Source organism: Dipodomys spectabilis, unplaced genomic scaffold (assembly GCF_019054845.1).
Source record: "Dipodomys spectabilis isolate Male_0828 unplaced genomic scaffold, ASM1905484v1 ptg000783l, whole genome shotgun sequence".
In the NCBI taxonomy this organism is placed as follows: Eukaryota; Metazoa; Chordata; class Mammalia; order Rodentia; family Heteromyidae; genus Dipodomys; species Dipodomys spectabilis.
The window spans coordinates 28990715-29004213 of record NW_024871460.1 but is presented as its reverse complement, the minus strand read 5'-3'; the positions used below and the strand labels follow the sequence as shown (position 1 = coordinate 29004213).

At 40.0% G+C, this 13499-nt stretch overlaps 1 protein-coding gene across 1 annotated transcript in view; it reads right to left on the bottom strand.

Moving 5' to 3' along the window:
• The window catches only part of Mmp16 (matrix metallopeptidase 16), a 237477-nt gene extending 227497 nt beyond the window's left edge, over positions 1-9980 (bottom strand). The window contains exon 1 of the mRNA XM_042673081.1: positions 9849-9980. Coding sequence (XP_042529015.1) covers positions 9849-9980 — 132 coding nt within the window. The remainder of the gene's footprint in view (positions 1-9848) is intronic.
• Positions 9981-13499: the final 3519 nt, after the last annotated feature.

Here is a 13499-nt window from a genome sequence, read left to right as displayed (position 1 = left end):
CATTCCCTTTCTCTTAACAGTACAATGATGTTAGTAATATAAGTGGATCACACTATCATTTTTTTCATTTTTTGTTGTTATAACAAAGGTTATGTACAGAGGAGTTACAGTTATGCAAGTCAGATAAAAGAACATTTCCTTTATTTATTTATTTTATTTATTATTAAATTTAAGTAGTTGTACAAAGAAGTTCTCATTCTATAAAACAGTATATGAGTACAAAGTGTACAAACATTATCATCCATCTCTCTTAACCCACCCCTTCTTTCACTTTTTTTCGTTAATTGAGATTAGGTGATTACATAAATTTCATATATTTCCTTTTGAACAATGTTACTCCTTCCTTCACTCTCTCTCCCATTTTTCCCTCCCGTAACCACCCACAAGCTGTATAATTCATTATCAGCATAGTGTCTACCTAGTACCACTGCTACATTTGTTCACCCATTTCCCACCATTTTTGTGCTTTCCTTTTATCCTCTCAAAGATAGATACACAAACAAAAGAAAACAGAAAAAGCAACAAAGAAAAACAAATAGTTCCATTTTCTAGAATGCATTTTCATATTTATTACTATATATGATAGGTTTACGGACAGTGCCCAGGCCCTGAGTTCAAGTCCCAGAACTGGCACAATAGTAACAACAACAACAGTGGAAATAATAATAATAATAATAAATAGTGCTAGAGGTGTGGTTGTGCAGTAGAGTATCTGCCTTTCAGGCAGGATGTGAGTGCAAATGCCAGTATCATCATCAAAATAGAGAGAGGGAAGATAACAAGAATAAAATGTGTTCAAATGCATTAGATACATTGTATCTTACTATACAATGTATAATAAGGAAATTGGCAAGTGTTCAACCATTGTTATATTGTTTTGATTATAATTAAAATAAGAAATTTATTCACAAATAAATTGCCAGGTACTTTACCAACTATCTGGAATTTTTGTTCATCAGAATATAATGGCAAAATGTATTCAGTTGCATACTTCTTTCTGATCATCAAAGGGAATTAAATGCAATTGAAACAGCCTCATATTCATACTGACAAAGTTGACAGTCTGCATCATCTCCGTGATGTCATTACAAAACCTGTCCTACTATACTACCTATACTACTTTACAAGCAGTAAAGATCATATTTCTATCACAAGGCAATGGTTACTTAAGTAATTTTTGGTCTCCCATGGAGCAAACAACTACAATGAATCCATCAACTACAGAAGCAGGACAGTAATTTTTTTTTAATCAATTGTGAGTTTCAAACTCTGGGCCTGGGTGCTGTACCTCAGCTCTCCAGCTTAAGGTTAGTACTCTACCATTGAGCCACAGCGCCATTTCTGGCTTTCTAGTAGTTAATTGGAGATAAGAATCTCCTGGACCTGCCTGGCACTGGTGACTCACACCTGTAATCCTAGTTATGCAAGAGGCTGAGATCTGAGGATCGCAGTTACAGCCAGCCCAGCCAAGAAAGTCTGTGAGATTCTAAGGAAATGGAAAGACTTGGAAAATATTTTATTATGGGAAGTAAACCAGACCCAATGAAACATAGGTTGCATGCTTTCCCTCTTCTGGATGGTTAAAAAACTACCCTTGAATATGATAAAGTACACAGGACTTCAGACATTCACATGGTGAGACCAAAAGAAGGTATTCTTAGGAGAGAATCACAGAGGCCACATAACTATGTACATGTGACTATATAAAATGAATATCCTTTGTTTGTGTAAGCAATTTGTTGCCAACTTCTAAGCCTGGAGTCCTGAAATATTCCTAAACTATAGAGTCCCTTAACAAAACTCCAACTAGAAGAAACTAGTCAGACCATGAGAAGAAATAGACTGGTAACTGTTTAAAGAAGGAAGAAATACACAGATTTTAGAAACCTAATGCAAAGACAAACCTCCAATCACTATAAACAACAGGAAACCATTCACATGTGGTAAGAATTTAACTGTGAAAAGTTCCCATGGAAAAATGTTTCCACTGTCACCTTGAGGTGAATACTTATACTTTACGGGTGTCAAATCAGGTGCAGGTAATATTTGAGATGTGAAATGATTTTCATTAGTGTATCCAGCTTTCACTAAAATAGACACATTTAGTCCATCTTCACTTATGTAGTTTCTTTAGACATGATGGTCACTTGAATATATCATTCCAAGTATTTTATCTCCTGAGAGCTTTGGTCTGACGTACACAGTTTACTTTATTCATGTGTACCTCCTTTAACTTAGAAAATACTTTAAAAAAATTGAGTGGTGATATGAGTAGGTTGTAATATCTTAATGTTGTGGGGCATAATGCATAATGTGTTTTTAATCCCCTTTCCACCAACTTATAACCACAAATGTCATGTAATCTGCAAAGATTAAAACATTTTTGAAGTTGCTATTGAAATAAACTAGTCTCACACTTTTGTGGGTAGTTAGTATTTTATAAAAGAAGAACAAATATAAATTATACTTTCAAAGGTGCTTTCACTGAAAAGCATCCATTTAATACCATCTTAATAGTTATTAAAAGATTTAAAAAGTACTTTAATGAGCTTTTAAGAATTGGATTTTTGCTAATCTAAAAGGCAGTATCAAGTTTAATCTACCTCACCTCTAAGCTCTAAAGCCACTACTATTTCATTCATCATTTTAATTTAAATGAGAACATCAAAAGCAACTGCAGTCACTACCATATATAGTTTTTACCTATCCCACACCTAAAAACAATAAAATATTGCTTTAGAGCATTCCCTACTCTCCAGCTAAGAACTCCCCCCCCCTCCCCCATGAAGTGCCAATTTCCTTCTCAGTTCATCAGATATAATCACTAGTGCCAAGGGGCTCTCAATATCCCAACTAACATCTTAAATCATGAGCCATGTGTTCGCTGATTTCTCCAAAATTCTCTATGATTGGCTATGAGTCATTTTAAGACATCTGATTGCACCTAGCATCCTTGATTTTTAAACCAAGTTCTAACAAGCCATTGGAGTCCCTAATAAACAGCTCAATAGCACCCTCTAGCCACTTTTTATATACTGCACCTAGAGGTCACAGTTAATCAAATTTTAAGGACTTCAATGACAACATTCCTGTTCTCTTGGCTAAACATATCTATGTGGCCCATCATGCTATTAGCCCACTAATCCAAACCCAAGAAGGCATAATACCAAATGGTGGTGTTGAAACACTTAGACAAAGGTATCCATTCAGAGTGCTAAATGACAGGAAGCAATATTCAGTGTGGTTTCATGACTAACCTCAAAATCCACAAAGAACTATTCCCCAAAAAAGAAAAAAAATGCAAAAGAAAATTTGTTGCAACACTATTTACCCATTTACAAGATTTTTTTTCATTGTTTAAACGAGCTGCATGTTTGATTTCATTTTTTAAAAAAGGCAATCTAATCTCAAATTCAAACTCTTACTATAGTAAAGATAAAAATAACCTTCAAAGAGCATGCGAGAAAATTAAGTTCCCCAACAGGCAAGGAGAAAAGAGTAGGAACACTTCATTTACAAAACTTGTGTGAATCAATTAAAATAGATACAAATTTTGAGACACTTTCTCTCTAAAAAAATTACTCAGATAAAATTCAAGATTTTGAAATTCTTCTAACTTTCTCTCTTTTTTATAATGGAGGTGCTACTTGTGGATAATATGTATTTTTCCAAATAATATTAAGCTATTTTTGAGATTTAATGTTTTAACTTTAATAGTTTAAAATCTGCTGCTGTGGTAAAAATTGATTTTAAGTGTATATAGCATTTGCTGCCAGTGTTTGTGCTACTCAGCAAAAGGCTAACGTTCCCAAAACCAAGCACCCTCTGTCACTACCAATGACAACATATGTTAAGTTATGCATTTTATATTTTCTCATGATACTCATTTCAGAGAAAAAAATGTGTGAATCGTCTACCTGTGTGATCTAAGTTGTCCCCAAACGCAGATAGTAACTTGGTGTGCCCCACTCCATGGTTATATTTATTAGCTTGAAGACTAACTAGAATTAGATTTCAAATTTAGAAATGACATTAGTGACAATTTTATTCAATACTCAGTTTTTTCCAGATAGAAGTATTAATGAAAGTACTTTTCGAAGTTTAAGGCTATGTTAATGCAAACACCAGAGTTAAAGCCTACATTCTCTGACTTTTCTTCCAACTTTCCATTACACTATATTGCTAGCTATGGTGTCATTCACAATGGAAAATGGAAATTTTTTTAGCCTTCTTTTTCATTGTAGGAAATATTTCAGACCATTCTTACATCCTTATCTCTTGTGTATTGGGAGTTACCTTCTCAATTGAGGTACAGTCTAGAACTGCCCTAAGTTATATATGGCACTACTCCTCCTATAGAGTGGCATTTTGGCTTGGAGCCAATTAAGATGAACAGACCCTCTGAAATGTAAAGACCTGTTTATTTTCCATGGCATTGGAGAAAAAAATAAATGAACAGATTTCAGCAAACCCAGTCTTTTAATATAGAAGGTGTGAGATGAGCTTGACATACTTTGATAGTAACAGATGACAAGACAAAATGTGAAAAAATCTCATTCCTGAGCTGAACTGTCTAAGAAAAGCCCAAGGGAAGAAAATGTACTGATGGTAGCTTAGTGGATTTTTAGTATATTGCATTTTTTAATGAAAAAGGTGTTCAAATAAAATCATTCTGGAACAGCTGGTATGTCTTAACCTGATAGACTTTTATTTAATTAGATGCTATTATCTCTACATTAACATACATCTCCTAGGATAATGACATAAACATAAAAGTATGCTCAAAGCCATGCATATGTAATACAGAATGGATATGCATATAACAACATATTGTATATATCCAATATATTCCATATATAGATAGATCTCCTATATATACATATATAGCCTATATATAATAAAGGATATATCCTAATTCATATGAAATATAAAGATATACGATATAAAGGATATGTATATAAAAGAGATATAGAGTATATCTATTTGTATATCCTATATAGATAGATAGATAGATAGATATGTCCTATATCTATTTAGATATAGATATATAAAATCACCAAAACAAACCGAAAAGCCCTCAGCATCTTCAGCATCTTCATTTTATAGATATGTAAGTTGAGGCTCACAGAGGTGAATTCAGATGTAAGCTAAAGATCTGGGATCAGAACCCAGGTAGTCTACTTCCAGAGTACATGCTCTTCATGACTACATTACTCCATAATGAAAAGAAGTTAATGGATCGAATTACATATACAGATATTTAAGCACAACAAAAGAAAAGAATAAAATTTCCACCTTGAAATACTCATGCTGAAAGGTCAGAAAGCTCCTAAAGTGCCATAAGGAAATTATTTTTCTTCCAATGCTGAATACATTTAACACATTGACTCAAATGTTCCACAGATTTTGGGGGGGAAGGGGAGGTCCTGACAAAAGTTGGCTATCTACCAAGTTTTCCTTAGCAGGTTCATTTTGAGTAGTTGGGATAAGTTATCTCAGTGAATTACTTGATTTGCATATGACAATTTATTAATCCAGCTTCAGAGAAATGAATTATGCCACTGAACAACTGTAGTTTCATATGTGAATAAATAATATAAATGAGTAGAAAATGTGGAGCTGAATGATATGAAAGCTACTCTCAACCCCTCTTCTAACCTTCCTTCAGGAAGAAAACAAACTGAAAGAGAAAATCCAGCTGTACTGTACATAGAGGGGTGGGCTTGGACTTTGTTCCTGAACTTCTCAAGGGGGCAGGAGGAGAAATGTGCATGTCTAACAGAAGGACAGAAGCCAGGATTTCCTACATAACCCCTGGCTTGGGAGCAGCCCATCCAGGCAACTCAACAGAAACAAGCAGAGCCAAGGTGGGTCCTACACAGGAAACTACAGAACCTTTGAGCTGCCAAGAATTCTGAGTCTGCTTGTGACAGATTTGGGCCTTCAGGATCACTTTAAATGGCAAGCACATTTGGGGTGTCTGTATACCAGTACTTCTGCAGCAGATAAAATGCTTATCAATCTGCCACACAGCGCCTTCTGTTAGCCATTTAAAAATTGCTATCACAAATTATGAGATAGAGAGAGTCCCTGACTTGAGGAGGTAAGGTGTTATAATACTTTCAGGAGAAAATGGAATAATGCATGTTGATTAGTTCAACAAGGACAGAAGAAGAAAACTTTTTCTCAACATAGGACAATGTGTATTCTGTGTGTGTGTGTGTGTGTGTGTGTGTGTGTGTGTGTGTGTGTATGTATCACACTCAGGTCCCTACACATTCCCAGTAAGCACGCTGACACGAAGCTTCATCCCACCGCTTAGTTTCTTGAGATAAGTTCTCATTATGGAACTCAGTCTGGTCTTGAACTGAAAATATATCCAAGGCTGCCAGAGAACTTGCAGTCCTCTTGGCTCAGACTCTCAAATTCTAGGATTACCATAGTGCCTGCCTAACACAGAACATTCAAAAATCTGTAACATATATTTTTATGCCCTGAAGTGTCTCATGTAATATATATATATATATATATATATATATGCATATATATACATACACACACATATATATCAAGACCCAGCATCATGAAAATCACCCATATGAAATATTTTAAAGCTAAAATGATTTTAAGAGAGCAGAAATTAAATCATAATTCCTCATTCATAAGTTAGCTGCTCCTGACCAATGAACGCTTTGGATTCAGAATGATATCCAATGACATTTTTTTTCTTTTAGTTATTGTCAGTATAATTACTTTGCATTTTGTAAATTATTGCACAGTAAAAGAACCCCCCCCCAAAAAAAAATCCAATGATATGCAAAACATTTATCTATATGAGTGAGTACTGCAAACAACATTTAACCAGTGTTGTACCTGAAATACAGGTGAAGCAGTGTGTTGGATCTCTTCCATAGTACTATTCTTGATAGTATGTAACCCTTTCTTGCTGTGAGGAAATGTTCCCTTTGGCTTATTGAAAAGCAAAACAAGAGTAACCAAAAACCCAATGACCTCTTTTTCTGTTCCTGGCTTTTCACATCCATATAAAAAATGTTCAAGCATTCTCTTATAACTTAAATCTCTAATATTTATTGTTTTAAATGAGAGACACGAAAGAGTTAATATGAATCTCAACCCTTCCTGGTGGAGGAGAATAGGCTTTTAAATCTTTTATCATAGAGATGAAAAGTATGGGCTATGACAAACTGTTAAGTTCAGTGATCAATAAAGCATTGTAATTTTTTGCTGTCAGCATTAAAAGCATCTCTTTGAAGCTTTGTTCTAACTATAATAACTTGGAGGCTTACTAGAAAAAATATGATCATGTGCACTTCATGCATGATTGATACCATTAGTGTTTATTTTAAGATTGTCCTTGAGAATCAATCAGATGAAGCAACCCAGTGTGTATGTTTTGCTACCAAAAATAAGGAACACAACATAAGTGACTTTTCTGGGGAGAAAATAATGGACGATTCTTTCTATTAATGTTTTCTACCCAGAAAGAAATATCTTTAAAAAATGAACTAGGATGTCTAAACATTCGATGTCCTTTATAATATTTTTGGGTTTTAGGACAAAAAAAAGTAGAAGTTATTTCACAGTAGAAGCTTACAAACCCAACCAAGGAAGTGCTTAAGAGTTTGTAAAACGATTCAGGAATAATACAGACTATGAAATCTTATCTCTTCTGAATCATTAGAAACTCCTCTTTGTGTTAGGAAAGCGTTTTCAAGTCTCCCAGGTCATCTAACTCTGATTCTCTTAACTGCCTTTCCATGGTGCAATAAGTATGGCTGGAATATTTTAAATACTCCCAAAATGGAAATACAACTCTTCTCTCGGAACCATTCCTTTATGTAGATCTTGAAAAATTGACTGGAATTAGAAACAAAGTGATTTTTTTGTCATATAACTTTCCTTGCATAATCTTGTCTGAGTGAACTAAGGGACTTTAACATAAAGAAATTCAATCTAATTTATGATTAGCATCATAAAAGATACCTAAAAAAATCATCAAAACACTGATATCTGCTAGTCTCTGGAAGCCAATGGAAGACTTTCCCAAAGCAAGCAGCTCTCAAAACAGGCTCTCCCTTCCCTTCTTCCCAAGAAAAGCAAAAAGCACTTGTTTCCTTCTCCCCAGTCCCCAGACTTCACCTCACCAATCTGAAGCAATAGGCCTTTCCTTCTGTTTGTCATGTTCTAAAGTAAAGCTTGCCATGTTCACTCCTCCAGTCTATTAACTAATGATTTCTTTATTCCAACCTTAAATTATTTCTTGATCTAAGGCTAGGTACCAAAATTCTCCTCTCTGGTATGGAGTATCAAAAGTTCTAGCTTTCCATCCAGCAAAGTCTGGACCTGAAGTCCCTGCCTATTCCTCTTTTCATGCAGGAAACACAAAATTTATCTTTGAAAGGGCTAAACTGTTTTGGTTTACTCACTGGGGTGCTCCTGTGGCATGTCCATCCTTAACAATTGCAAAGTTCCTGAACTCTGTTGATAACGGCTCTTACTTTCCCAAATACTTTGTTTGTGTGCCACCACTTATGACGTGGAGTCCTAAGAACAGTTCCTGTAAGCAACGATATTCAGAATATACCTCTGCACATGGCATTTATTTGCACACTTGGTATAGAAATCGGTTACAGGAAGCATGTTCAAATGCTAAGCAACAGGTCCAGCCATTGTGTAAACAACAGGCTCCCAGCAATGACAGGAAGATATAATGAATCCACAATATAAGACAAAAGTCACTGTACTGCATAAGGGCTTAATTATCATCCTTTGGAAAGGAAAGACTTCAGATCTAATGAAAAGAAAAAGAAAAATCCTTTGTTATCTTTGTATCCACCTTATGTATAATGAGCTTGTGTCACAGCCCAGGTGTGTGGTGCACACGCTTCCATTGATTTACTGCCCATCCCTGGCTCCTGCCCTGAGTTGACGACTGACTGGAAGAGGGTTTGGCAGAGCTCTGACAAGCCCTTATCCTTAAGTTGCCTCTTGCTTTGTGCAGTCTGTGCTCAAAGCAATCACAGTCAAACAAATGACAATCCAAGATCTCTGTCTTGTTGTGAGTATGTGAAATCAAATTTAAAAAGAAAAAAACGAGAGAAAAAAAGCCCACAGCGCTGAACTATTCCATGGGACCACGTTTTGTTTTTCCACTGGCGGGGGAAGGGGCCAGAAGACACTTTAACAAGAGATGGATTTCATGTCCTCTGTGTAGTCAGATCCAGTTACAGTGTATTAAGTTATGTCTAAATGAGGGGCGGGGGGAGATTTCTGTCTGGCCCAGTGTTTTATCACAAAGTAATGTTATTAAACATAGCAAGTATTCCCACGCTCTCCTCTAGATTCTTTGATTTTTTTTTTTTTTTTTTACCTCCTTTGTTAGGCACCAACCAAGGGGAGAAAGATTCCAGGAACAATACCAAGGCAGCCCATGATGTCAAGCAATCAATTTTGTTCCCCGGGCTGTTCATCCATCATAAACTCAGGCTTCCTTCGGAAGCGACCCGTTTGCCATAGGTAGGGCTTCGCCTCTCCCCTGGGTCAGAGGCTTGGAACAGCTGGGGCTGTGTCTTTGAACGCACAGCATCGTGCTTTGTGCTGCTGGGGATAACGGATTCTGGGTCTCACTGGCATCCATCACCTAAGACACAGGGAAACTCAACCCGGGTTCTGGCGGCTGGAAAGGGAAACAATGTGTGCAGGGACCTGGCTGCTCCCAGCTAGGAGGATAGGAAGAGTGAAGGGAATGTTTCAGGGAACAGCCCAGGCAGGCAGGGGGTGGGGGTGGGGGGTGGTGGGAGAGGAAGGAAACCCGTGCACACTCTTACCTCCACATTGAAATACTGCTCCGTTCCGCAGACTGTAGCACATAAAATCCAAAGCAAGGTTTGCAAGAAAAACACCCCCGAATGATGCACGAAATCCAACCGTCTTCCAGTGCTGAGTGTGAGTAAGATCATAGTGAACTGTGCTTCAATGGATGGACTAGCTCCCTTCCTTGTGTCTCCTTCTTTCCCTCTCCCTCCCTCTCTCTTGTTTCCTTAAAAAAAAAAAAAAAAGTCCTCGGGGTGGGCAAGGAGCTGGCAGGTTCACCCACCAGCCAGCAGCCGGAGGAAACTGAGGCGGGCGGGGGGGGGGAGGGCGCCCCCTGTACACGGCAGCCCCGGAGAAGCAGCGGCGGCGGGGGCCGGCAGGGTCAGCAGGCGTCCACCATCCTCGGGCTGGGAGGAGAGGCTGGGGGGGCTCGGTCAAGCCAGAACGTGGCGCCCAAGTTCACAGGCGGTTCGGACTCAAAAGCACCGAGTCGCAGCTGCAGCAGCAGCCGCCGCCGCCGCCGCCACCGCCTCCAGCCCGCGCGTCCTCCGCCGCCTCCTCCTCCTCTTCCTCCTCCTCCTTCTCCTCCTCCGCCCTCGCCACCGCCTACTCCGCCGCCGCCGCCGCCCCCAGCCTCTGCGGGAAGGGCCTGGGCCGCTCCGCGCGCCGTCGCCTCGGCTTCGCCTCCCCTCCTCTCCGCGCTCCCCTCCAGGATGTTCATCCGTAATCTACATAACTCCTCCTTCCCGGGGTCCGCCGTGCTCTCGGGCCCGGGCGCGCGCGCGCGCACACACGCACACACACACACACACACACACACACACACACCGCCACGCGCGCTCACACCCGGTCCCACACACCCACACACACACCGCGCGCGCGCGCACACACGCATGCACACACACGCAGGCACACGCTCTTCTTAAAGGAGACGTCTCAGCCTTGTGTGTGATCAGGGCCCTGGATTTGAACAGTAACCCGCCCTTCATCCTGAGCCTGGCACCCGCGGATACACCCTTTCACCTGGCTCCACCGCGACCACCAGGCCTCCAGACAAAGTGCGCCCCTCCCCATCCGGGCTTGGGGCGGGGGGGGGGGGGGGGGGCTCAAGCTACAGACCCTGGCTAGGGGCTGGGACTGCAGAGCGATCGTTGGGCATCCTTAGAGGAGCCATAACCTGGGGAACAGGGGAGCGGAGAGCGCCCCGGTTCCCACGCGCAGCTGGGAGAAGGGGGTTAGATCAGTTATCAGGGATGACCAAGTTTTGGAAAACACGAAGATGGCAAATCTCTCAAGCGTCCAAAACTTTAGTTTGTTGGGGTTTGTTTGTGTGCGTTGGGGGGGGGGGGGTCTGCCGAGATTATGGCCTGATGCCTCCCAGAATCCTATCTACCTTCTTCACCATCCGCCAGGCAGGCTTGGGGAGTTGGCATGGGTTCCCGGGTGGGGAAGACAGGAGAGGCATAAAAATGCTCTTTCCAAATTAGATGGTGCACCCTTCTCGAAGCCAAGGAGACTGTGCAGAGGTGGCCAGGGGTGTTCACAAAACAGCGATCAAGGAAGGGGTAGGGAGGTTGGAAGGAAATAGGCTGCAGGGTGGAGGGGAAAGGAAAGGAGAAGGGAGCGGACTGAGGAAAGGCGAGTGGAGCAGCTGGCCAGGGCGGGAGGCAGAGGCAGCGCGCAGACCGAGCGGGGGCGCGGCTGGCGGGGGACCGGAAAGCTGCAGGCTAGAGGCGGAGGCTGTTGGCAAGGGGCGCGGGTGAGACGGGGCTGGGGGAACTTTAGAAGAGGCTGCCAGGAAGGACTAGAGCTGCAGCCGTGGGAGGCCGTGGACCGGGGACGCAGCAACCACCACCAGCCCTTGGCAGGTGATGGTTTGGCTCGGAGAGAAAGATGGGGGAGGGAGCTAAGCTGATGTTGGTGGGGCCAAAGCCAGGAAGTGTGCTTCTCCCAGGCAGCCAGCAGAGGGGAAGAGAAGCCCGCAGGAAAGCAAAGCAGACAGGAGATGGGGGGGGGGGGGGGAGTGGGGGATGGGCAGAGGTACAGAACACTCCTCCAGGTACCACAGCCACCCCAGTGACATGGCAGAGAGAATCCACAAGGCCTATTTTATGGTTGAATGGGTCAAGCAAGCAAGAAGAAATAGGATTCATAAGAGGTCCTGTTTGATAAGAAGATGGAAAAATGTAGAATGCATTGCCATAAATTATGTGGGGCTGGAAAAAAAAAATGTATCCTAAAGATAGGAGGAGGCAAGCTGAGAAATGGGACTTTTCTAGCTATTGCTTTAAAAACCTAGTAAACAGGCTAGCACAACTTGAGACTCAGACTCTTCTAAAACAATCTATCTCCTGCACAACATGTATTCCCACAAAATAATTTTAAAAATTGGAAATGTTTTTAAATGCATTATCATCTATAGCAACCACATGATAGCATTTGCATAATGTTTCTAGACATACTATCTCACTTAATTTTCATACCATCTCCAAGTGTTTTGTTTTTATTTTAAAGATTTTTTAATAAAGAAGATGGAGGAGAATGATGGAATTCGTCAAGTTGCATTGTAAAACCTCTTTGTACAGCCACTTAAAGATAATATTTTTAAAAAGATGGTCATAAAAGATAACTTTCCATGAAGCAGTAATGTTCAGACTGGTGTTTTTTGACTCTGAATTTGTATATTACTTATTCCAATGGCTTTCCACATAGAAATTCACTCCTGCTCTAAACAGATTTATAATCCATAGGTGGAGGTGACTTTTATAAAAGCCACATAACAACATGAAGGCAAACTTATGTGCTATAAGAAATTATCAAAACATGGTGGGATGTGTTTGTCAATAAATCAAAAAAAGGATTTTATGTTTGCCTTGTATCTAGCAAGGTGTGAAATAGAAAAGAAGATGACCCTGTCTTTGAGACAGTATTGAAGGGGGGTTAAAACACATTTAAACCAAATGTACAGGAGCAAACAATCCTAAAGGGTATAGAGTCTTTACTAAATGAGCCATCATATTCCAAGACATTTAAGAAGTTAGACTAGGAGATGAGTGCTGCTAGGCTATGAGCAAGCAGGAAGAAAGAAAAGGAAGGGTAACTTTGTCCAAAAGAGAAATGTACACATGACCTGAATTGTGAAGTAGCAACTCCTCTGTGCCACACTTTCATAATAACAATAAAATTATACTTTAAAAAAAGCAGAAAAAAGAAAGCCAAATTCATTAACAGAATTTGTGGAGGGCATGTATAGAATGGGACTTACAATGAAATATTGAATAAAATTATGATCAAATAGCCAATCGAGGATTACTGGAACCATCTTAGACATAAATAGACATAAATGTTAGGGGGAAATTATCTTAAACACTAAGCACGACATGTGCTAGAGGAAGGTCGTAAGCTCAAAGAGATAACCAAGCAAGGTTTTTGTCCCAGAATTACACTGTAAAATCTTGTATTAATGGAGTGCCCTCATGCTTGAAACCTGTTTTCAAGTAGCAGTCCTAAGCCTTGGTAGAGAAGAATACTGAAAGCAAGAAATTCTAAATTCAAAAGATAATTTAAAATTAAAAATAAGTAGGAATGATACAAATTTTGAATTGTTTGTGACATTATTTAAATTTACTAGTGGGCATTCTCTACTAAGTAGTTAAAGTGATCAG